General features: G+C 32.6%; 1 protein-coding gene across 1 annotated transcript in view; it reads right to left on the minus strand.

Annotated features, from left to right (window-relative positions):
- Positions 1–26,487, minus strand: part of PIGK (phosphatidylinositol glycan anchor biosynthesis class K) — a 111,437-nt gene that overhangs the window by 44,448 nt on the left and 40,502 nt on the right. Inside the window, exons 4-9 of the mRNA XM_012787798.3 lie at positions 23,404–23,539; positions 21,597–21,708; positions 18,615–18,711; positions 16,159–16,276; positions 15,848–15,958; positions 12,256–12,425 (exon numbers count right to left, since the gene is read on the minus strand). Of these exons, the coding sequence (XP_012643252.1) occupies positions 12,256–12,425; positions 15,848–15,958; positions 16,159–16,276; positions 18,615–18,711; positions 21,597–21,708; positions 23,404–23,539 (744 nt within the window). The remainder of the gene's footprint in view (positions 1–12,255; positions 12,426–15,847; positions 15,959–16,158; positions 16,277–18,614; positions 18,712–21,596; positions 21,709–23,403; positions 23,540–26,487) is intronic.

Genomic DNA, 26,487 nt, shown 5'->3' on the forward strand with positions numbered 1-26,487 from the left:
TCCCATTACTGGGCACCTACCCAAAGGAAAAAAAGACATTCATAAAAAAGGCATCTGCACTATAATATTTATAGAAGCACAATTCACAATTGCAAAGATGTGGAAACAATGCAAGTGACCATCAATCCATGAGTGGATTAATAAACTATGGTATATGTATACCATGGAGTTCTACTCAGTCACAAAAAACAATGGTGGCCTAGCACCTCTTGTATTATCCTGGATAGAGCTGGAACCCATTCTACTAAGTGATCCCAAGAATGGAAAAACAAGCACCACATGTACTCACCATCAAATTGGTATTAACTGATCAACACTTAAATGCACATACAGTAGTAACATTGATTGGGTGTCGGGCAGATAGGAAAGGGAAGGTGAGGATGGGTAAACACCTAATGGGTACAGTGAGCACCATCTTGGGGGATGGACACGCTTGAGGTTCTGACTCGGGTGGAGCAAAGGCAATATATGTAACCTAAACATTTGTACCCCATAATATGCTGAAATTAAAAAAAAATAAAATATATTTTTAAAAGGGAGGAGTTCCTGATTCTTATACCTCCTATTTCTTCTTCTTATCTTACTCCATTAGTTGGGATTATGCATTGATGATTAGATGGAATTATAGCATGTATTCTTATCTTGTCCCTGACTTTCACTGACATGCTTCTGTAGTTTCATCCTAGAGTATAAAGTTTGCTGCTAGCTTCAGATACATTCCCTTTATTAAGTTAAGGTAGGTCCCATTTACCTTTAGTTTCTAAGCCATGTTGCCTTTTAAAAAAATTTTTCCACTTATTAATTTTATTTAAATATTTTTCTATCTATTGAAATAATTACAAAATATTTTTAATTTAATGTATTGATATTATGAAACACATTAATATATTTTCTAATCCTAATTATTCCCACAATTTTAAGATAATTTCTATTTGGTCGTGAAGTTTACTTATACATTATGGGATCTGAATTTTATCTAAGATTTGTGACCTTAAATTAGGTTGGCTATATCGTTTTTTTTTTTTTCATTCTCTCCTTGTCTAGTTTTGGCTTCAAAATTATACTAGTTCAATTGAATAAGTTAGGTAGCGAGCTTTTTTTTTTTGATTCTATTCATATATGTCAGCCTCAAACATTTGATAAATGTCATATGTAAAAACCATCTAAGCCTACTGTTTTGTTTGCAGTTTGGGAGAAAAAGGCAAATATTTTTTACTGGAAGGCTTGATTTATTTATTTTAATTACTTTTTTCCTAAATCCCTGTAAGTATTACTTTAGCCAGATCCCAAATGATATTTATATTCTTATACTGAAGATGTCTCGTATAAATAGCACATTTTTCAGTTGTTTTTAATTTAAATTGATTATTTGATTCTCTCAAATATGGTACTTGGTCCAAGTATATTTAATGTAATAATTGCTATAGCTGGTTCTATAGCTATTATCAATTTTCTATTTCCCATCTGATTGAAGTTCCTTTTTCTTTCTTCTTTTGAATCAACCAAATATTTTATTGAATTTGTTTTCCTCCATTAACTTATAGACCTATTTTTACCATTATTGTAGCACTTACATTGGACATTAAAACACCCAACATTGACTTGTTAGTCTAATTGAACTGATCAACACTGTCATTTCTCCAGTAACATTAGTACTTTACAACACTTTAATTCCATTTATCCCATCTTTGACATTATTGTTGTCATATATTTTAATTCTACAAGTATTTTTAAACTCAACAAAGATAATTTTTATGTGTGTGTCCCATTAATATTCAATTATTTTAACTGATGTATTTATCTATTCTGGTAATCATCATTCCTTACTGAATTTTTTTGTTTCCCTTTTATTTCTGGCTGAAGAATTCCATTTAGTTTCATTTCTGGGGCACTGTTAACAAATGCTATCTTTTTTTGGTCTGAAAACATCTTTATTTCACCTTCATTTCTGGAGGATATTTTTGTTGTATATAGAATGATAGTTTAGAAGTTTTCCTTCCTTTGGCACTTTAAACATGTCATTTCATTGTTTTATGGTTCCCATGGTTTATGTCAGTATTAAAGATAATGTGCCTTTTCTTCTGTGGTGGGCTTTTAAGATTTTTCTTTGTCTATGATTTTTCAGCATTTCATTATGATGTGCCAAGTTGTGGTTTTCTTTCTATTCATTCTGCTTTGGATTAACAGAGTTTTATTAAATCTATAGTTTGATATATTTCATTCGTTTCAGAAAATTTTTACTTGTTATCTCTTTAAATATTACTCCTTCTTCCCTATTTTCAGTCTGTTCTCTAGTTTGGGATGCTGTTTATACACAAGTTGGACTGTTTCACTGAGTCTAATGTGTCTCTTATTCTGTTCTGTTTGTTTTCTGTGCTTCAGTTTAAGTATGTTCTATTGCATTATCTTCAAGTTCACTAATTCTATCTTCTTCTGTATCCAATTTGCTGATCAGCCATCCATTGAGTTCTTAATTTCAGATACCATATTTTTCATTTCTAGAATGTTCATTATTTTGGATATACTCATATTCTCTGGTGAAATTTCCCATCTTTTCAAGAGAATATAGAAAATACAGGAATATTTTTCCTATTTTCTTAAACAAATTAAATGTATTTATTTTAAAGTTCTTGTCTGTTAACACCACATTCTGGATCACTTCTGAGTCTGTGTGTGTGTGTGTGTGTGTGTGTGTGTGTATATATATATATATATATATATATATATATATATATATATATATATATATATAATTTTTCCCCTCTTGATATATGGTCATAGTGCAGTTCTAATTTTTGATTGATGTGTGTGGGACACTGTATACTTAAAAAAAAATTTTAAAGCTATAGACAATGTTATTTTCCACTTGAGAAGGTCAAGTGACCTTTGCTAAGCAGTTAAGAGTGGTGCTCTGGTCACTTTAATTCATTGAGGGACTGAGCTGAATTTAGACCACCTTACAATTTTGATAGGTCTCATTCATTACACCTTGAATTTGTCTCTATTCTAACTGTGGAGCCTTTCGAGGTTTTCAATTAAAAGCTTGGCAGGTCTTTTTCTCCTCAACACAGAGAGACTAAGACTACAGGAAATTCCACTATGCTTTTCAAAGGTCTCTGGCTTAGATTTTTGGCCTGTTGTCCTAAACTGCTTCAGAATCTGGCATTCCAACCTCAGTGAACTACCAAAAGCTGTACTGGTCACTCTGTTCCCATCAGTGACCGTTTATCAAAGGCCAAGCCCAGAGTTGCAGCCTTTGGCACAGAGTTGTGCAACTTTTTTCTGCAAAGGGCCAGAGAATAACTATTTTAGGCTTTCTAGGCCATACAGTCTCTGTCACAACTAATCACTCAGCCACAGTATGAAAGCAGCCACAGATAATATTTAAATGAATATGGCTATTTTCCAATAAAACTTTATGTTAAAAAACTCAGCAGGCCAAATTTGGCCCATGGGCCAGTCTGCTGACCTCTGCTTTTGCCACACCCAGAATCAGCAAGTACACCCAAGAAAAAAGTGGCTGTAAACTCTTAGCATCAGTTCACCACAATCTCCAGGCTGTCAACTCTCACCTAGTGTGTTCTTAGGGAACTGTCATCCTGAAGATCTTTATCTATTCTGTACCAAAAGACTAGTAAATTCAGCTCTGGCTTTCAGAAGTTGTTTGCTTAGCAGTTTAGTTTTCCTTTAGTTTTAGAATTTGATAAATATTTTGAAAAGGAAATTGGTTATATAATTGACGCAAACATCTTGAAACGGAAACTGTTTTTGTGATTGACAATTCTTTCAGGTTAGCCTGACACAACCACCAAAAATTGTGCTGGTTTCTCTATCCCCCAGCAATGGCCCACTGCATGGACCAAGCCCACGTTCTCAACCTTTAGCCTATTCCCAGAACAGGCAAATTACTACAGGAGAGAAGTGGTACAGATTTTCAGTCCATCTCTAAGAATTTTTCCCAACTTTGGATTTTTAGTTTCTCAGTCCTCATTGCTTCTGTGTTTCTCTGGTATCTTTTAAAATATGATTTTGTCTTGGTGAGATCTCATAAGCCTACTGCAAACTATTTTATCCCACTCAGAAGCAGAAATTGTGTCCCACTACTTTTGATATTTAATATTTTCATTATCACTCAGTTCCGAGTGTTCTTAAATTTCCATTAATTTTTTTATATTATTCTAAGAATTATTCAAAGTATGTTTTTAACTTTCTAAACCATGTGTTTTAAACATTTTTTTTTTGCTATTGATCATAACAATTATATTGTGATTAGAAAAAATATTCCTTAAGATCCCAGCATTTTACAGTTGTTAAGATTTGCTTTTTTAGCCTAATATGGGTCAATATTTGTAAATACTACATTTGGTCTTAAAGAGAATGTTTATTCTCTAATTGTTAAATCAGATTGAGTTTGTTAATTATGTTGCTCATACCTTCAATTTCAAAACTTTTGGGGGGATCGTTTAATATGATATTGAAATCTTCTATTACAATGGTGAATTTTTTTTTAAGAGACAGGGTCTCACTGTGTTGCTAAGGCTGGAGTGCAGTAACATAATCATAGCTCACTTCATCTTTGAACTCCTAGGCTTAAGCTATCCTCCCACCTCAGCCTCCAGAGTAGCTGGGACTATAGGTACGTGCCACCACATCAGGCTAATTTTTGGTTTCAGTTGTTTTGTAGAAACAAGGTCTGTCTATATTGCCCAGACCAGTCTCGAACTCCTGGCCTCAAGCAATCCTCTCACCTCAGCCTCCCAAAGTGCTGGGATTATAGGTATGAGCCACTGCACCCAGTTTAGTGAATTTATCCACCTCTTTTTTTAAGTGTATATAAATTTTTGTTTTAAATATTTTGTGGGTATATTACTATGTAACTAAAAGTTTAACATGCTTTTCTCTTCCTGATGAGATAAACCTTTACCATTAATCTCCCTGTTCATACTTGATCATGTTCTTTCCTTAAGTCTATTTTCTCTAATATTAATATAACTACATAGGCTTTCTTTTGGTTAGTAGTTGCCTGGTAATCCTTTTACTTTCAGCTATTTAATATCATTGGTTTTTTTGTCTATAGTTATATTTCTTTTTTATCCTAATATGATGACCTCTATTTTAAACTGCTCAGATTAGTTTATTTATTTTGATAAATAACATAATTATAATTATTTCTGCCTTCTCATTTTATAATTTCTATTTGTCCAGTTTTTTCTATATTTCATCTTTACTCCTTTACTGCCTTCTCATTGATTTTTTAATTCCATTTTTTCTCTTGTACTGTTTTGTCCTCTATTTCTATTCATTTATTGGTCATTTTCAAAATCTAAACAGCATACTTATCTGTAAAGCTATTAAAATTTACAACCCTTTTCCTAAAACAAAATGAAAGCTTCAGAATCCTTTAGCTGAAGAGGAAGCAATCACTTCCTCTTCAATTACATAACACTATTATTAAATACATTAATACTTTATCTTCCCCAAATATCACCATTGTCATCAACTTTTGGGACCCTTACCTCTGCTATGTGAACTTACCCAAGATAATTTCCTGGAGGATAAGGGACCACATGCCTTGCTTAGGGTTGCTATCAACCTAGTATCACTTCAGCTGAATTTCTCAACTTAAGATGTCTTGGATCAAGAAGGAAATTACAACCCTAAGTCATGTGAGAGCATGAGAGCATGATTGTGATTATATAGTCTCAAAAAAGCCTCTTCTCCATTTTCCCATCTGTAGCCAAAGCAAATCAGAGAAATTTCCACATTTTCTTCCTCTAAAAGCTGCTCGTTTTTATTTCAGCCTACTCTTTGATTAAGGGTAAAGCTTTTTACACAGAGGTCTTAAGCCCAACTATCCATAACAAAGAGATTCATAGTCTTTTGTTCCTATCCTCTGACAAAACATATTTTTACTCTAAACTCTATTTCTCTATCAGTAATTATCATTTAGGCAGCGTTGCCTTCCACATTCCCTTAGCACTTGAGATTTTGCTCCTTGCATATTTTTCCCCAATTTCCCTATTGCTAAGCAGAGCTTCCTATTGAGAGCCACTGTTCAGCAATGGGCTCCTGCAAATACTTTCTGCACACAGATAAATGGGCCAGTAGCAGGATAAGTCACATGGTCTCTTATATTTGAATCAAGGTACAGTTGGACCTATCATGGGTTAGACCAAGAAGGAAATTACAACCCTAAAGCATGTGAGAACCCTAACCAGGAAAGGAACTCCACCCATTGATACTCTTTTTTAACAGCAAATCTAAGCTGCCCTTGCAAAAGGAGACTAAGAATCTGAGTTTGTTGCCAACTCGGGAAGTTACATGTTTGCTACCAACCAAAAACACTACAGGAAGCTGAACCTGTGTAGTCCCTTCCACTGAATAAGGGTGTTCTACCCGTTCTAGTTCAATCTTTAAAGAGCTAGCAATACTATTCAACAAACCATGTTGTTTGTCTGTACACATCTACTTTCTTGGCAATTCAGCTAAGTATTTAAAAGTGCTTTTTTGATCATTTATAGAGTCTAGGTGTCTTAGAAGAGTTTTTAGAAAAGTCAAGTCAGCAACAATTGCAAACATGAAGTCAATTGATAATTCTTAATTATTAACTTCAAATCATCTCTTTAACTCATTTATATTAATTTCTTATTCTGGGAAAAGTGAAATATTACATTTCATTCTGAATATTACAGGATATTCTTTTATTGAGAAATGTTTCCTTCTGATGAAATTTGAACTATGAATATCAAAGGCCATTAAAGTCAGGTTGTATTTTTACATCTAAAGTAAAAATGGGATTTCTTATATTCAGTTTTAACTTGCTGGCACAGGGCCACCCTGGCACAAGGGAACACAGCACAGGGAAGAAATCTGCCGGTGCCCATGGAGGAAGCACTTAGACCAGCCCAGCCAGAGGGAAATCCTCCACCATGAAAACCAAGTTCAAGCTAGCCCCACCACCAGCTGACAGAAAGCAGCCTGGGGCCTAGACTAAATTCATCAGGCAGTCTGCTGCAGTCCTTGGGCAATTCCTGCAGCTGTGCTGGCTTGGAACTAGTGGACTTGGATGCACGTGACCCAGAGAGACACCAGCGGCTACCACCAAGCCAGTGCCTCTCACTCCTCCAGGCAGCATGGTCCAGGGAGAGTCTTCTTCCACTTGGGGAAAGGAAAACGAGGAGCTCAGAGGACTTTGTTTTTCAACTTGAGTACCAGCTCAGCCACAGTAAAATAAAGCACCAAGCAAACTCCTGAAGCCCTTGAGCCCAGGCCTTAGTTCCTGTATGGTATTTCTGGACCAACTCTAGGCCAGACGGAAACATGCTGCCCTGAAGGAAAGGACTCAGTCCTGGCAGGATTTACCACCTGCTGACTAAAGAGGATTTGGGCTTTGAATAAACCTCAGAGGTAGACAGGCAACAGCTACCACTGGCTTTGGGTGAAACCAGGCTGGCTTCAGGTGTGACCTAGCACTGGTGGGCCATGAGGAAGAGCCCATGTCACTCCTCCTGCAATTCCAACAGCCCGGCACAAAGAGTGAGGGAAGAGAGTGACAGACTTTGCTTGGTAATCCAGGGAGTTTTTCTGTATCTTACCTAAGTCCACCAAGGCAGTACCACCAGGAATCTACAAGAGTCACAGCATTACTGGGCCTGGGGCAACCCCCAGCGCTGATATGGCTGCAATGACCACAAAGACTTAGATCACAACACTCAATTCCCGCTGAATATCTGAAAAGTCCTCTCAAGAAGGATGGGTTCCAACAAGCCCAGACTGTGAAGATTAAAATAAATACCTCTTTAATGCCTAGATATTAACAAGCATCTACAAGCATCAAGAACATCCAGGAAGACATAACCTCACGAAACGAACCAAATAAAGTACCAATGCCCAATCCTGGAGTGATGGAGATAAGTGATCTTTCAAACAAAGAATTCAAAATAGCTGTTCCTGAAGAAGCGAAATGATCTTTAAGACAACACAGAGAAGGAATTCAGAAGCCTATCTGAGAAATTTAACAAAGAGATTGAAATAAAAAAAAAAAAGCAAGCAGAAATTCTAGAGCTTAAGAATTCAACTGATGAACTGAGAAATGCATCAGATTCTCTCAACAATAGAACTGACCAAGCAAAAGAAAGAATTAGTGAGTTGAAGACAAGCTATTTGAAAACACACAGTCAGAGGAGAATAAAGAAAAAATAATAAAAAAGAATGAAGGACACCTATAAGATTTAGAAAATAGCCTCAAAAGGACAATTCTAAAAGTTACTGGCCCTAAAGAGGAGGTAGAGAGAGAGATACTGAGATAGAAAGTTTATTGAAAGAAATAATAACAGCAAATTTTCCAAATCTAGAGAAAGATATCAATATTCAGGTACAAGAAGGTTCTGAAATGAATTACAGATTTATATTATTAATATAAACGTTGTCCTCCTTTTGTTTTACCTAACAGTTACAATCCTAAAGTGTTATATATAAATCACTCTTTTAAAAATTGAATTGACTTTTCCCCACTGATAAATTAGAAATAAAGGTTGCTTTATCTTCATTACTAATTAATAATATATAATCACCACACACTTTGTTTTTTGACCCTTCAATTTCTTAGTAAAGTATTTAGTAGTATGCAAACTAATATCTAAAAACATGCCAGAGAGTGGTAATTCAAAAGTATCCTATAGATTTCCCTCTTTCATGGGTAAAATTCCATACTGTTGGATTTCTTAAAGCAAAACAATTTACATATAATGAGAAATTTTTACCATTCTTTTTGAAACTGACAATTCAATATCAAAAGTCTTTTTCTCTTTTCAGTGTTCTGAAGATATAAATATCATGATTTATTTGAAGGTATAACCTACTGTAATCTCCAGCATTTAAAAAAAATTACTGTTTCACATGTACAAATATATAATGCTACTGCCATCTTCTGGTAATACACAATTTCCCAATTCTTTCTAGCATTTCTACAAATGAGAATCCTCTAGATATGAAATAACTAATTTATATTAACAAAAGTAGAATAGATAATTTAAGCAACTGCTAAAAATGTAGTACAAATAGTATTCTAGCAATAATCAATTTTTATCAGTGCATATGATAAGGTCTCTCAATAGTACTAAATACATTGTGTACTTTGAGGCACAGAATTAAGTGCTTCATAAAGAAAATAAAAATTATCTTAATAACTGCGTGAGGTGATAGACATGTTAACTAGCTTGATTGCAGTAATTATTTCACAATGTGTACATATATCAAAACATCACATTGTTCACCGTAAACATACATAATTTTTATTTGTCCATCACACTTCAATAAAGCTGGGGGGAAAAAGAAAGTAAATGAGAAAGAAAAGGTAAATAAGATCTCCAGAACAGTAGTATAAACACATTAAGTCCCTTTCATGGCTAGAGTAGCAGAAAAAGAAATAACTGAAACAACAGGAAGAGAGCACTGCCTGCATTTCTGGTTCCTGATTCTAGTCCCTTACTAGGACTTGCCCTTAGGTACCATAGAACATAGAGTATCTATATAACAAATATTGTTACGAGACTAATGCTAGATCACGTTGGATTCTATTATTTACAATCCAACTGTTTTAGCTAATGAATCATATAATACAAAGCATGAAGTTAATGGCTGTGGCAGCAATTGACTGATCTCTGACCTTCTGTGTGAGGTCAGCACTTCCTTACCAAGCCCTGAAAGAGGCCTACTCTAGTGTTTATAATGTAAACTGACCTTGATGAGGCCTTATTCACACCATGTTGGAGGTATATAAGAAATATGTAAGAAAAGAGCCAAGTCTCTAATTTCCTGCTTGAGTCACAGATTTTTACTGCTAAAGACTGCATTAAAAGAGAAGGAAATTCTAGTATTACAGAATAAAATTACAATGAAAAATTGAGAGTCTAGTACCTAAATTTAGGGTCTAACGCAAAATTTCTTCTAGCCCACTAAGAATAAAAACTAAGTGTTTATAGTTCATAATGTCCTAGATTCCATTTTTTTCCTAAGGTAATTCTATAGAATTTAGACTTCTACAAATTTGATAAAAGTAAAATATGCAATATTGTTACATTCACAACCTGAAGGATATCTTCCCAATACAAAAAAGACACAAAACTAGTAAGCTACATAGAATGATCACTAGCTTCTAGAGGATAGAGACTGTTTGCATACTTATCCAAAGCCAGCCTATGTATATGCCAAAAAAGCAATTTAGAATCACGTTATCTAAGCCAAGTGTATTGCAATAAGTCCTTATTTTACCTCATCTGCTCTTGCAAATAAATTATAACACAATTAGTAAGACATATGCAGAAATAAAGTATTGTTATTAACCATATGACTTTAACTTACTTAATATATCTAAGTTTCAAAAGACATAAAAAAACAATTCTTATTTCATATAGGTGCTCCCAGTTGGTTTTATATACAAACGTTATCCATCATATCTGATTATGGTCTAGTGTACTCTACTGCATAAAATATAAAACATGGACAATCTGAACCAATGGATTCCATTGTTTCCCTAGTATATGTAGAAAGTAATATTTTAAAAAGTATAATTGCTAATTTTAATAAAATTATATTGATATTTTTAACTTATAGATTTGAAAAAGTACAAATACACTCTAGCCTATAATTTCCTTAATAAAAGTTTTTTGTCATATCTCTTTATGATATACTTTTCTCTACATAAACTTCTGATTCCCATTCATATTTGTATGTAAATAGTACCTACATGTGATATAATATTTGTAGCATCCATGTAAAAATTCCTAGAGCACACTGGAAACTTAATTTTCATAAATTATTAACAATTGCATAAAGCTTGTTTGTCTTAGGAAACCATCTGGTAAATAGCAGTATCATAAATAAAATTTATTTACAAACACTAGAGGGTGCTCTAATTCAACAGTGCTTGGTATCTGGCTTTCATACCTAAAATAATTTTATCCTTGATTAAATTAAAACAATCTTTAGTGCTGAACATTTTTACTTTTAAATTAATATATGCAGATAATTTAACAGCCAAAATTCCATTTTTCCCAAACATACAATGAAACTTAGAATTCCACTGAAATTTTTTTTAGTATAATTATTAAATACTTAAACAAAAAATAAGTACAGCAGTATACAGATGGTCCTTGCCTACAAAGGAAATTGATGCAATGTTCAGATGACTAAGAGAAAGTGAATCTTATCTTTTGTAGGCTTAAGTTCAAGAAAAATTATAAAATGAATTTGGTAAAAAGACATAGTGACCCTAAGTATTCAGGTATAATTTACCATTTTACAAAGGTAATTTGAAAGCTGGTATTTAAACAAGGAGTAAAAGTGATATTGCTACAGGATCTCAGCTGCTGTCCTAAAATAATTTTTAAGGCAATAGCCATAGGAAATTGGAAAAGAAAAAACTGAAGGCTTTGAATATTGAGACAGAAAATAGTATCAATTCTAACTCTTCATTAGAAAAGTATTTTGTGCTAGTTTTCTAAATTTATTTCTACAACATTCATAAGCTCAATTACAATCTTTGAAATTTTCAAAACTGTGAAAAATTTGTATATTGCCATTTGGCAATCCATGACAGTTCCCTGAAGTATGAGTTTCTAATAGATAGCACTAGACAATCACAAATAACAAAATTTGATAGCTAGCAAAATATATTGTTACATATTTCAGGAAAGTGGCTATTAACAAAGCCATTATTTAATCTTAATAACATATTTTACCTTTAAAAATGGTGACAGAAAAAAAAACAGAACATTATAAATATTTCTAAAGTTATAATACTCAGTCAACAAACTTCTCTCAACCTCTTTCTCTCACAAACATGCACACTCATTCATTGCTCCCTCACATGCAATCCACTCCCCAAGAAGGGAGTACCTGGCTTATACCTCTCATCCCTAATGAAGTATCAAGAGGCTCAACAGAAAAATGGCTCGGAGATAGTCTGTTATGGAGAAAATTTTAAGCCATTTTAGCAAGTCTAAAGTTGCACTACTAACATTGTATTTTGGAGCGCTAACATAATCCTAATCATAATTTTAGCTTCCCACTAATATTTATAAGTTTTTGCCCATAAATCTTAAAAGCGTACAGCCTACATAAAGTGAAGATTGAGTGGAAATATGTAATTTTACTTATAAACACCAACTTCCATCTCTTAATATAGTGTTTCATACAAATTTACAAATTGTGAAACTAGAATATTCGATTCAAATAATAGTTTAAGATAAATACCTGCTTTCCATTTCTGAATGCTGTTGTAAACTAATAGTCTCTGTTGTAATTTCTACTTTCCGTACACTTCCAAAGAAATCAGTTATCAGGACATTTTTAGGATCCCTCTGAAAAAGATCAGTGCGATGTCCAGGAGTAGATACACACAAACTTTTAGGACATACCTGAAACTGAAAAAAAAAAAATAATACATACATGTTTACCTACACACAATTTTTATTAAATCCAGTAACACAATACAATAGACTATAGTGTGTTTATAAAGCTCTCCCAATCTAAAGAAGCTACTAGTTCTAAAGATTAAAGTTTCATTCCTATTGTAATGATTGGCATTCTAAGAAAACTACACAGTCATTAGAACAGTGATAAAAAAGAAAGGAAGCGGCCATGGAAGGAAAAAACAATCCCTTTCTTGAATCATATGCTACAAAGTGTATTCTGAACCCTTAAATCCTCCAAGAGCTCTCACTCAACACTAAGACAATAGAATTGCTTTTTTCTGTCTCTATATTCATCTCAGTGGGTACTCTAGTAGTTTTTAAACATTTTGTAATCATGACCCTTGATTTAAACTTTGAATTCAAATAAAAGATTATATGGTAGCCCAATATGTAAAATACATTAAAGTAGAGCTGCCTTGAATTGCAAAGTTGAAGTATAGCCTCCCTACTGTACATCACCCTTGCCCTCTGCTGTAAACTTATATGTCATTTTAAAACCAAATAACTTTCTTACTATATCCATGATGAAAATAAACTCAAACCACCTCAACACATACTCTAGAGCTCCAAAGAATACAGTTTAAAAACTACAACTTTACTGTAAAACAGATGTCTTAATAACTTTTGTGTTAACCTTATCCCTGATACTCCACATCAGTGAATTACCAAGGATGGACACATATTCATTCACTCAGGAAAGCATAAAAAGTGTCTATTACATATAGGTCACACTGCTACATCCCGTAGAGGATATAAGGATTAATACGATATGGTCCTGTCCTCAAGGATTTAAGCCTAGTTAGAGACGAATAAACATAACAAGGCAGAAAAAAGACGACAGGTTCCACTTCAGAAAAGGATAAACTTCTTATAGTTTAAGGATGGGGAAAAAGATAGTGGGATTTAAGCTATTTTTTGGAAGGAAAAGCAGGATTTACAGATGGAAAATAAGAACGTTCCTGATAAAGGAGCAGTTTCAGAGATGTGTAAAGCAAGTGACTTAATTTGGATGAAGCACAGGATATGTGAAGGATAAAACTGAAGTCTCAGGTATCTGAAGGCCTCTCTGGCATTCATTCATGTATGAGCCACTTGATGAGCTTTATTAGGTACCAGTAGAAGAAAACAGAAAAAGCAGAGTCAAACGAGCTTGGGAAACACTAAATAGTATTATCTTCTTCTTTACTGCTAAAAGAAATATACTTCTACTTATTATGAAATCATTCCTTCCTTTCTTGTTTATCATAACAATCTGATTTCCTTAGCCTAAGCAACACAATGACTCACAGGCCCTTCATTACTCACTTTAATTTTCAATAATTCCCTTCACATACAGAATGTCCACACTCTTGCCAGGGCATATGTTTATTACCAAAAATAAGAATCATCTATTAATCCAATTTCTGTGCGTCTGCAGTTCGTACTCTAAAAGTATCCTACATTTCTTTCTTCTCTTCCTTCAAGCCTGAAAACTTACCTCTTCCAATAAAAAATTTAATCACTAATCCCGATATATTTAAAGGAACCATACAAATGTGCATTGTTGTCATGTTCCTTATTTCACTCAGTAAACATTCAATGAGCATCTACAAGTATTACGTTCTGTGGATAGTAAGATATGGAAATATCACAGACATAAACAACTATAGTGGAATACTAAAAGTATAATAAAGGCACATGGCAAGAACATTACCTGGAGAATCCAGAGACTTCATATAACAGGTAATACTTTATAAATGTGCTCATCAACTGTTACCAATGACATTGTAAATTTTTAAGGGGCTAAGCACCAGGTTTTCTAATTTTGCTGCTCCTGAAGCACCTAATATAGTACTCTGAATATAGCTGATAGAATTTTACTATATACATATAATCCAATAGAAAATAGATATTATTACACAATTGATCTAGCGATATGTCAAATCATGTACTAGTAAACTGCAAGAAAATGGATCTTTCTTATTGACTAGGATTAAAACAGCCATCATTAAATTTTTAAACAGAGGTAATAGGAGAAGATATTAGTGAGGAATGTTTAATAAAAACTAATAGCACGTATGAGCAATTAAAAAAACATTACTTTTCTCAGTCCTTCCTGTATAATTTCAACGAAAAGTATTTTTTAAAACCCATTGACTACAAGTGTGAAGTGCATATACTTTAAACTTTTGAGACATCATGTCATACATTACATAATATACAACGTAAAATCTACATATGAGAATAAATTAAGTTAATTAAAATTTAGGTGATTATAATTTTCTTAGTTAAAATAACATCATAAATTTTGTTTTAATATTCAAATTCATATCAAGATTTATTAAGCATCAAAATATGTAATCTTCAAAACAAAGTAATTATATCAAATTTGAAAGACTACAGTAGTTTTCAGAATTTTGCAGTAGAACCCCTTTAATAAAACTTAAGTTTTTTAGGTAAAAACTTACTTAAAAGGTTTCTATGTAATAAAAGTAATCAATGCAAAGTAGCTTGGCTGAAGAACTAAAGCACAAAGCCCTTTTCTATTCAGTTTCCCCTTCATTCCTAAGCTCCATGAAGAAAGGAACAGTGCCTGCCACTTTCATTAGGGATAGCCAATGTTTGGCACTCAGCAAACACTCAAGAAATCTTTATGAATGAATGAACGTGGCATAAATTAATTGAAAAAAGAGTGAAAGTCATTGACGCATAATAATTATCCAGTATGGAATTGTTTCAAGTGTTTATTATGCCTACTTTCAATAATAGCAACTCCAAAGTAGATTTAATTTAAAAGATCAACACAGAAAACTCAGGGGAAAAATTTTGGACTAAATTCCAAAATCCATGTCAAAAGATTATACTAGAAGTTGTAGAGCTCACAAAAAAATGTAAAGAAAGAGACTTCTCTTCCAGAAGCTACAAATTAAGTGATGATTGACACAATTAGCAAGGTCAATAAAAGAGATACTGTGATAAAACTTATAAAGAGAAATATAGTTCAACGGAGCCTCTGAAAACATAAGAAATTACAACAGGGAAGAACTCAGGAAGACTTGCTGAAGGAGGTATGATCTTATTTGACCCCTAAAGAATAAGTAGAATTTCAAAAGGGGAATCTAAAAAAAATTACATTTCTGGTAAAGAAAAGAGAATGAGCAAATGAAGGAAAACAAGAAAGTACCTCAAGAATAGCAAGTTATTGGGCTAAAGCTTTAAGACTCTTGTGACAAAGGAAAATACTAATATAAAGGTAGATTCAAAACAATCTAAAAGGCCACAATTCAATATATAAAACAGTACCCTCTAGGAGTAAAGGGATTAATAGACTTCATTTTTCACATTATGGTTAGCATACCTATGTGCTATAATAAAATCAAGCGAATACTTACAAGGTCATTCATATTGGTTTGGCTAGCTGGATTAATTTCTTCCAAAAATTCCAAGACATAAAATGTGTATCTATCCATAAGATGGACTCCAATAGCAGGATCAGGCTGATGCTATGAAAAGAAAAAAAAAAAAGTATATGTCTAATAGCATCATTATAACAAAATGTTTAAAATGTAATCAAAATTTCCTTCTAATGTGTTAAAAAGTCTAAGAATATGAAATAACAGATTCATAAAACATATAAGTGATTTCTGAAATGTCTACACATTCCATAGATACTGCAGTTTACAAATGGAGAAAATGTACCTACCGAGAGTGAATCTTCTCCTACTTGGCTACTCGCTAGAGCCATTATGTTAGGAGAATAAAATCGCTCATACATGGATGCTCCTTGACAAGTATCAATAATAAATAGTAGCTCATTGTACCTGAAAGAAAAGTGATAATATCTCTGACAAGAATCACATTGTTAATCACACATTGACTAATATTTCTACAATACTTCCATAATATAAGATGTTTAAATCATATCTTAGCCATTTCATTAGCTAAAATTTGGAGAATTTTCAGTAGAATCTCCAATAGAAATTTGACATTAGAAAAGTTAAAAGTATAAATCTCTCCAAGGAAACCACCTCAACAGGGATTAGTTGTTATGCCACAAACTAGCTGCTCCACCTCTTTCTTCCTCCCTTGTCTATGCCACATGATTCAGAATCCAAATGAAAATTTAATTCAACACACACTTATTTGTCACCCATGCTGTCCTAGAAACTGATTAGGTTCAGGGGAAAAAAAATATGACTTAGTTACTATACTCAAAGAGCTTTAAATCTAATCGGAAGGCAGATAAAACATATAACTCAATTGGAATGTGATAAGTATTACAAATATATATTGAGTGCCTGCAATGTGCCTGATACTATGCTGGGTATACAATAATCTCCGCCCTCATGAACCTTACTGTCTTATAAAGTCAAAGTGCTACCAGCATTAAGAAAGGAATAGAGGAAACTGCAAAGAAAAGCAGGTCTGAGAAAGGTAATGCCTGACATAAGCAATGAAGAGCGAACATTATTTTATATAACAGAGAAAGGAAAGGAACATTCCAGTAGGAAATGTTCCAGTAGGAAAAAGCACCTAATCTTAAAAAGTATAAATGTTTTGGAATAGTTCTAAGTAGTTAGGATTGAGAGAATCAGAGGAAATTACTTTCAAAAACTTAGAGTAGGTAAATTTCTAAAGACTCCCATATGAAGTGTGGATCTTGTAAGTTTGGAGAAGCCACCAAAGCTTTTTGTTTTTTTAATGAAAGAATAACATAATCCAATATCTACTGTCTAATAAGCAGGCTAGCTGGTGAAGGTAAAAGTAGGGAGGAGACACATTTTCTGGGAAGATTTTTTTCAGACACTGGGTCTAGGTAAACAGCTAACATTGCACCTAGAAAAGAAAGCATTAATCTTGACCACAATATCCAAAAAGGTGATGGGAGTCACAATTAATATGACACATTTGTTCTGAGGCAATATCTGTGGAGGGCCCTAAGGCTCAGAAGTATCTAAAGTTATGAGAGGCAGTATAGTAAACAAGAAAGCAAGCTCTGGAATTGGACCACTTGGACCTGAATCCTAGCTCTGGCACCACAAGCTGCATAAAGTTTGGTAAATTACTTAATCTATCTGTGCCTCAGTTTACTCATTTGCAAAAATGAAGATAATGACAGAATCTACCTTATAGAGCTGCTTTCTCAACACTTCCATGCATTCTGCTTATGCTTGTATTTCAACATTTATAATATTTATTTTGTAACACAGTTGTACACATATATCTCTTTTCCACTAGATTTTAAATACTTTGAAGACAATAAGCATCATATTCCCCTTTGTGCCATATGTATAGAAGGCAGCCCATAAGTGTTTACTGAAGGTAATCAAGTTAAAAATAGTTCTATTGCTACTTTAAATTCACTTACATTCATATATATGAAAACTTCCAACTAAAGGAATGCTTACCAAGGATTACTAACAATTTATCATTCTTAATGTGAGTTAAGTTCCAAGTTTTATGCTAATCATTAATTGCAGTGATTTTTTTCCAAAAGAGAATGAGCTAGGAAGAACAGGTACAAGCTGAAAAATAATCAAATGTTCAGAATCTCCATAAATAATAGGAAATTTGGTTAGAGGGACTTATTTCCTCTAAAAAGGATGCTAATTAACATGAGATGTGATCTTTCTTCATGTTATATATTAATGCTTAGTTTTTCATTTAAAAATAACTCAGTTCATAGCCAGACATGGTGGCTCATGTCTGTAATCCTAGCACTCTGGGAGGCCGAGGCAGGAGGATAACTTAAGGTTAGGAGTTCAAGATCAGCTCGAACGACATAGTGAGACCCCATCTCTACAAAAAATAGAAAAAAAAAAATTGGCTGGGCATGGTGGTGCCCACCTGTAGTCCCAGCTACTCAAGAGGCTGAAGCAGGAGAATCACTTGAGCCCATTTCAGGTTGCAGCAAGCTATGATGAGGCCACTACACTCTAGCCTGGGCAACCAAGCAAGACCGTGTCTCAAAAAAAAAAAATTTTAATTTAATTTAAACAAAGAATCTCCGTTCAATGGTAATAACCAATATAAATTTAAAAGCATGGAAGAAATGATTAAAATAAGTTAAAATCTCATAAAATAAAAATCATAAATCTACTAACCATGCGAAAATCAGGTATCAATATATCTTATGAAAAGAAGCCATTTGCTAATTACCGTCTTTTCTGCCACATTTGTTCAAAAGCATCTGCAAGTTCTATGTTGGTAATTTCTTCAGAATCTTGAAATTTCAAGAAACCATTTCCACCATGTCCTTGTAAAAAAGTCAAAAAGTAAAATAGATACATTTTTAAATGTCAGCTTCATATGTCTAGATATAGTTATTTCATTCACTGCAATATTTCAACATCACTTATTATTTTATACTCTAAAATACTGTGAAACAAGTAAATTTAATTTTCTATTATACCAATTTAAAAAAGGATGAACTATATAAAAAATAGCAGATATAATATCTATAAGAGTGTTTCTATAATTCAATTCCAGAAACCCGCATTTACAATCTTTCATTGGCTCCATTATGACCTCAGAAATGAGTTTCCATGCATAAAAGCTTTGTAAATACCAAGCAAATATTTTTGGTGAAAAGAAGTTGAAGATACTAGCTAATCCCATGGTATGCTAATAGTCTTCACAGTATATACTTAGAATGCTATCACTACTAGAAAGCATAGTTCTCACCTAAAAATCAATGTTTTTACTACCACAGAGAAGACCAGAAGATTGTGATATTTAGTGTGCATGCGAGAGCCAATCTGCCGGATCCGAACACTAACTATGCCACTTACTGAATGTGTTACTTTAGGCAGATAATTTAATCTTTCTATGCCTCAGTTTCCTCAGCTGCAGAGTGAGAAATGTATTAGCAAGAACATTATTAGCTTGCTTACACAGCTCCTTTGTACAGATTTTTAAAAGGTATCTCCACTGGGCATCAAAGTAGAAAAAACTATCTATTTTAGTGTCCTTCCCCCCAGATATATGCAGCACTGTGAACTCACAAGTATTAATAGTGACTGTGCCTTTGTGGAAGGAAAGGGGGAAAAACTCCTTCCTCCAGTTAGATACAACCCTGTGCCGGGGCACACAGTTTAGTAAGTGTAAACACATACTAGATTTCAGCTCCCACTTAACCCCCTAGCCAGATGCTTATGTGCACTCTATAACCCGCACAACTATATGTGGCAGCCCTGAATATCAGCACCTAAGTCACTGGGCTGCTGTGAGAATGAAATGAGTTCAATATATACAATGATTTAGAATATTGCCTGATGTACAGTAAGCCTCAATAATCATTAGTTATTATCATTTTTATTAACATATTATCACAATTATTAACCTTCCTATTCTCTTCCAGATGTTAGTAACTTTCTTCTGTAATTTAAAAAAGGATCAGGTAGTAAATGTTTTAGGCTTGTGAGCCATATGATCTCTGTCACAATTGTAGTTTGAAAGCTGCCTGATGTGTAAATAAATTGATGCAATTGTGGTCCAATAAAATTTTATTTCCAAACAGGCAGCCACTTCATTGACCATAGTTTATCAAACTCTATCTTAAACTACTAGAATTTGTTCCATGCCTGAAATTATCCTAAAAGAATACCAAGAGAATATGAAAAAAAAATTAATTCTTTAATGTAGTACAACAAATAAAGCTAAGCTACAAAACTGCATTTCACTTTATTTGCCACAAAAGCTTGAAAATTTCTTGTAACTTTCAGATAAAGTAAAATGAAAACTTTCCTGACTTCCTTAAGTCTATTAATTTATAAAGTTTATAAATTGAGTTTTGAAAGTTATAAGTAAATGTAACATGATAGATTAAGAAAAGTCACTAAGTAGGGATCATTAACTGCCCTGCTATGTGACATTTAAGAATCATTCTCATCTGCTTTATTTATCATCAGGTGAATGGAAAGCCTTCTGAAAAATTTATTTTATATCTTTTTATCAATATCATATTTACTGACTACTTCTATAAGACAGGCAATGGTGATAAAAAGAGGAAAAACATAATCAATGATATCCTAGAATTCAAAGTATAGTGAAAGCAATAGATACCCAAACAAGAAAGGAATAATAAGTTAAATGCTATGATAGAAACTAACAATTAATATAAGAGTACAAGGAGAAGAGCTCACACTAGCCAAGAAGAAAAGTGTTTTTGTATAGAGCAATTACAGATGCATTATTCATACCAGGACACTTCTAAAGGAGAAAAGAGGAGATATTAATAATTATACTTGGATAATAGGCATAAACTATTATATTAATACAACTGTCCCAGGAAATTGGAGACTTAAGTCACCCTGAACTTAGAAAAGGAATCATTGAAGAAAGTGACTCCTGAGCTAACACTAAAAAGATAAGGAGTAATCAGATATGCAAAGCGGATTGAAAGGACACCATAAGCAAAGGCAACAGCTTAAATAAATGTCTGGAGGACAGAACAGTCAAGTGCTTAGAAGGGAATTAGGAAAAGTGTAAGAACTAAGACTGAAATTAAATAATATGACTAAATCGTAAAATATATTATATACTATTATGTATAATTTACATTATAACTATATTATATTATGGAGCACTTTATCTCCAATATTCCTCAAAGTATAGTTAAAAGACTACTATATCTCACATCTGGGGAGTATATTCAAAATACAATTTCATGAGCCCCACCCCAGACCAAAACTGAATAAGAATTTTAGAAAAAGGCCTAAGTATCTACATTCAGGCAATCTTTATGCACACTAAAATTTGAGACTCAATGGAAAACCATTATTATAAGGTTTTCAGGATAAGAGGGACAGATCTGTAATTTCTATTAAACACTTTAGTAGGATGATTCACAGGAAAACAAAACTATATGATGCTATAGCAGGATACTATGTAAAAGGTGATAAACTTTACCAGGGCAATAGTAAAAAATATAGAGATAAGAAAATAAGAAACAACACAAAATGATATACTGTTTGCAAATATCATTTCAAGTAGTTCTATATCATGGGAAAATAGACCTACATGACAAACTATTTTAACCAAAAATCATTTTATGTATTTAAATTTCTTTCCATGTGGATTTCTTTTCAAAAAGAGTTTCAATATATTCTACCATCAAAATTTCAAAAATTATGGAATTACCTGTCATATAAATTAGAATATTGCTTCTGTCATCAGAAAGAAGACGTTTTGACCGAGGAGTACTAGGTGGGATCCTGCCAGTTAATACCCGCAAAAAATTCTCCACAGTTACCTGAAAATAAATTTAAAAAATCAGATGAAATAGAACCTGGCGAAACTTAAAAATTATTTTTTACTTTCAAAAACATTCTTTCTTCTCTCTCTACATATTACTCAGCATAAATTGAAAATTAAAAGACAAAAAGAATTATAACTCAAAATTTGTGCATTTAAACATACAACTCAGATTAACTTTACTTCTATAAAAAAAAGTACTAAAAACTAACAAAGAAAAAACACCTTGGAGGAAAATAAGTTAATTCTAAATTAAAAATTTTAAATGCTATGCAAAGTATTGCCTTTAAAAATTACCCAAAAGCTTAAAAATTATTAATCTGTCTACATAGGCAATTCTTTGGGAGGATATAAATTAAAGGAATTTGTAAATAAAACCAGCTACATCATTGTAGCTAACCTGTGCATCTACTTACTCAACTATAGATTAACAGATTAACCATGAAAGAAAACAGTTCCATATATAATTCCCCACAATTATGTATCTTTAACTTTTGAATATCTTTTATTACTTAGATTTCATTGTATCTTTAACATATAAAAAAATTGTAGCACTTTAAACTAGATTTCCCAGTCTGGAATTTCTAACCCTCTGAGATTCTCTGAAGGCATATTTAAAGTTATGAGGGTAAAATACTTATGTAAAGTTAACAGCTAAGTCATATATTATGCATTTCTAAATTTAAAAAGTAGAAAATTATCCAGATTTCTTATTCATCTTTTTCCTAGATCACGGGTGTGTAAATGTGTAGGTATACGTATGTCTCTAAGCTGTTTTACATTCTTCCTAGAAAATAGCAAGATGCTAATTGTTTTAATAGAACTTTTTGTTAGCTAACAAAGAAGGGAAATTTTGGATCTACATTTTGAGATGACTAAATAAACAAGTAAAAAGTCAAACATTCATACACATTTAATTCATTGAACAAACATTTTTGAGCGCCTGACATAAGCTATAGGTACTTTCTAGGTATAAGTTATATAAGATGTAGGCCCTCAAGAAGCTTAGAGCCTAGGAGGAGATAGATGTGCTTTTAAAATTGTTTCAAAAGAGGTCTGGGAACACAGAGGAAACTGTGTCTTACTCTTGGTAGGCTTCATAAAAGGGGAAGGATTATCTAGGAAGACTTCATAAAGGAAGACTTCAAAAAACATTTTACCATCTATTATATTTAAAATAAATTTTCCAAAGCAGAAAATATACTATAATGTCATTTTTATACTTATATTTTAATTTTTAATCATATGCATAAAAACACTGGAAATTTATTAAAAGTGAGTTATCTCTAAGTAGTGGAAATATTGTGTGAGTTTTTTGTTAGTCCCTGTAATGTTTCCACAATTAATATAATTACTAAAAATACTAAACTTGAATTTATAGATCAAATATAAAAAATATATTCACTGTAAAATACATTTATTGTAAAAGAAAACTGATATATGAAACCTCACCAAAGTAATACAGAAGCCAATATAAAGTTTTTCTATCCTAGCTACATATATAAAATGTTCATGTTTGAATATTTCTACTCATACATTGTTTCCTTAATATGAACTCTAGAGACAGAATTATGTCAAGACTTCAGTGACAATTAAGTTTAAGGAAAAAGAATATGATAGTTCTGTTCTACCACTGGTTATAGAGCTTAAAAGTAATGACATTTCAAGAATGTGGCTAGATTAAACAATTTACCTCATAGCTTCTGTAATCCACTTCCACATCATCTCCATACACATTTAGTTCCATATTCTTGTGACTAAACACTGTAGCTGGTTTGGGATTTCTAGGATTGCATGCCATATCATCTGCAAGCATTAGGACAATGTGACTAGGAAAAAAAAAAAAATTCCAGTAAATATACTATGTAAATAAAACCAAAAGTCAAACACAAATTTTATTTATATAATGTAGCAATTATAGTCATTCTTTTCCTCATTAAAAAATAACTAAATTTCCAACTAAATATTTAGAAGGACTTTAATTATTTTTTTCATATTCTTATATAGTATATATTTTAAAGTAGAGAAATTACAGCAATTTGGTACAAACTTAACAGAACTTGAGGGTAATAACTTAATTTTTTCCCAGTAGAGTATACTTTTTACATCAGATAGGAAAGGAAAGCTAAAGAAGCTGTCTTCCCAAAGAGTTAAAAAAAAAAAAAATTAGTAATATTTGTCATTCTCAAGACTTATAGTCCACATTAAACTATGATATTGTAAATAATTTAATTTTCAGAATCCCAATGCTTAAGTAAGAAAACATGTCATTTATCAGCACGTGCAATCAGTGTAGCACAGGTATTATACAATTACTCCTCACCAGCTCTACTCTATCTCCCTAATGCCAGCCACCATCATATCTCTTGACTAGATGCTGAAATAGCTCCCTACCTGGCTTCCTGCTTCCATTCTCATCCTCTTTCAGTTTATTCTCCTAAAAGCCACCAGAGTGATATTGCTTAAATAAGTCAAATTACTAAATTTTCCCACTTAAAACCTTCCAAGGACTCCCCACTATAATTAGAGTGAAACAGAAACTCCTTCCATCATCTAAAAGGCTCAATTAATCTGGTCTCTCTCTCTCCAACTTCAACCCCTATCAACCACATTCACCATGCTCCCTCCACACTGGCCTTTTTGTTCCAGGAATATGCCAACCCTTTCCTGCTTCAGTGGCTACTAACCAAATTTAGACTTCTCTTCTTCCAGATCATAACATTCCAATCTTAGCTGAGATACTCTGTCTCATTATGTGTTTTATTTTCTACATCACAGCTATGAGTCTGAAATCCCCATCATCTCCTACCACCACCCCATTAGGATGTAAGTTCTCTGAGGGTAGAAGCTGTATGCCTCTTGTTTACCACTGTATGACTCAGGCTAAGTAATAGAGCCTGGCATGCAGTAGGTACTCAAAAAATAATTTTAAGAGAATGAAACATTTTCACTTTTACACATAATTTCTTTAAGAGGAAATTATAAAATCTATCTTAAATACTTCTCATCTTGATTCCACCATTAAAACTGGTGAACATGAATCAGGAAATTTTCTATTCTACCATACACTTGAGCTTCCCAAACAGAAGGGAAAAATTAATGTGGCATACGTAATTAGTTTGGCAGGAGACAGCAAGAAGAAAATGTTCTGCTGCATATGGTCCAAATACATTAAAGTTCAAAACTGAAACATTATGATTTTTCTTGAAAATTGGCTAGATTTCTCCTTTGAAAGCATTCCAACCCTGCCACATTCAAAGATCAGATCTTCAGCTGTTACTGATTCATTCTTACAGAATGGTGAAAGTTATTCCTCTTAAAATGACAAACATATCTTCTCTTTTTTATAGCTTAAGGAAATCATCAATTTACACTTAGTTATTATATTATTATCACTCATTTTTTTTTTTTTTTTGTAAAACAAGACTGAACTGACCTCCAAATGTTGATAAAAAATAAGCATCATTTTAGGCCAGGGGGCCTAAGTTCACTGTCTCTCAGATCGTTGGAGGGCCAGCCAGACTATAGTTTTAAAAAAACTATGAACAAATTCCTATGCACACTGCACATATCTTATTTTAAAGTAAAAAAACAAACCGGCAAAAACACCTGCATGTGGCCCACGGGCCACAGTTTGAGGATGCCTGCTTTAGGCCATATGTTTTGTTTAGGGTTAATTCCATTCTATGAAACTACTTATTCAATATCTATACAATGTCAATATCAATCATAAAGAAAGTAATTTCAGCTTAAAAATCATAAATTTGATCATTATTTTTCCCAGAGATAATTTTGAGCCTCAACATAAGTATTATGAACCTCAATTAACATAACCAATATATCATAAAAAATCATTATATTTGTAATAATGTGGATAAATGAGAAATAAGTAAGAAAAGCAGAATAGATTTCAAAGTTTTAAAAGTCCAACTATGTATTCTAATTCACTGTTTCTGAAACTTAAAAAATGTTTAGAACTCTTTTCTGGAGAAAAAAGATTGTCACTTGCTGCAAGTGTTAAGTTATTTTTATAATGGTACTTAAATATAGACTTACAAGTAAACTACTTAGGCTTATCGTTCTTATAAAATGACAGAATCAAGAGAAAATTATAAATTATGCTCTAACAAAACTACCAAACTAATAATACTCTAAAAGCATTAATTCCATTTGAAAGATGACGTTATTTTCCAAAAATGAAATGACTACTATGTTTAACAGAAGAGTTTCAGGTCTGGTTCTACATTTAATTTTTTTTTTTATTTTGAAATCCATACTACACATATAATTCAATGATATAGGAAATTTTTTTCACAAACGTATGTTGTACAATATTCAATTCATAATTTCTAGGCTCTGTTTACTGTTCAGGACAATCAGATTTTATATTTAAGTAAGCTTTTGCCAATAAACATTCGTTGAATAGCAGTTATCATGAGATCTCACTTGACTCCTTAAAGTGTCTTTTTCACTTGAATTATCAGACTAACATCATAGCAGTTATTTAAATCTGCAATGAATGGGTATTAAAGCAATCACGAGTAAAATCAAGACCAAAAAAATCTACATTAAAGATACACTACTATGTTCCTATAAATAAAAATAATAAGTTGCTTTGTATCTTACTATAATTAAGACAAACTCCCCAAAATATATCTCCCATCAATACAAGAATATGATATTCTTATAGTTTGGCAAGCCTATTCTACCATGCATAATGACTCAACTCTCACACTTTATTCTTTTCAAGCCCCTGCAAAACCTGCGTCATAGGGGG

Source organism: Microcebus murinus, chromosome 2 (assembly GCF_040939455.1).
Source record: "Microcebus murinus isolate Inina chromosome 2, M.murinus_Inina_mat1.0, whole genome shotgun sequence".
Classification (NCBI taxonomy): domain Eukaryota; kingdom Metazoa; phylum Chordata; class Mammalia; order Primates; family Cheirogaleidae; genus Microcebus; species Microcebus murinus.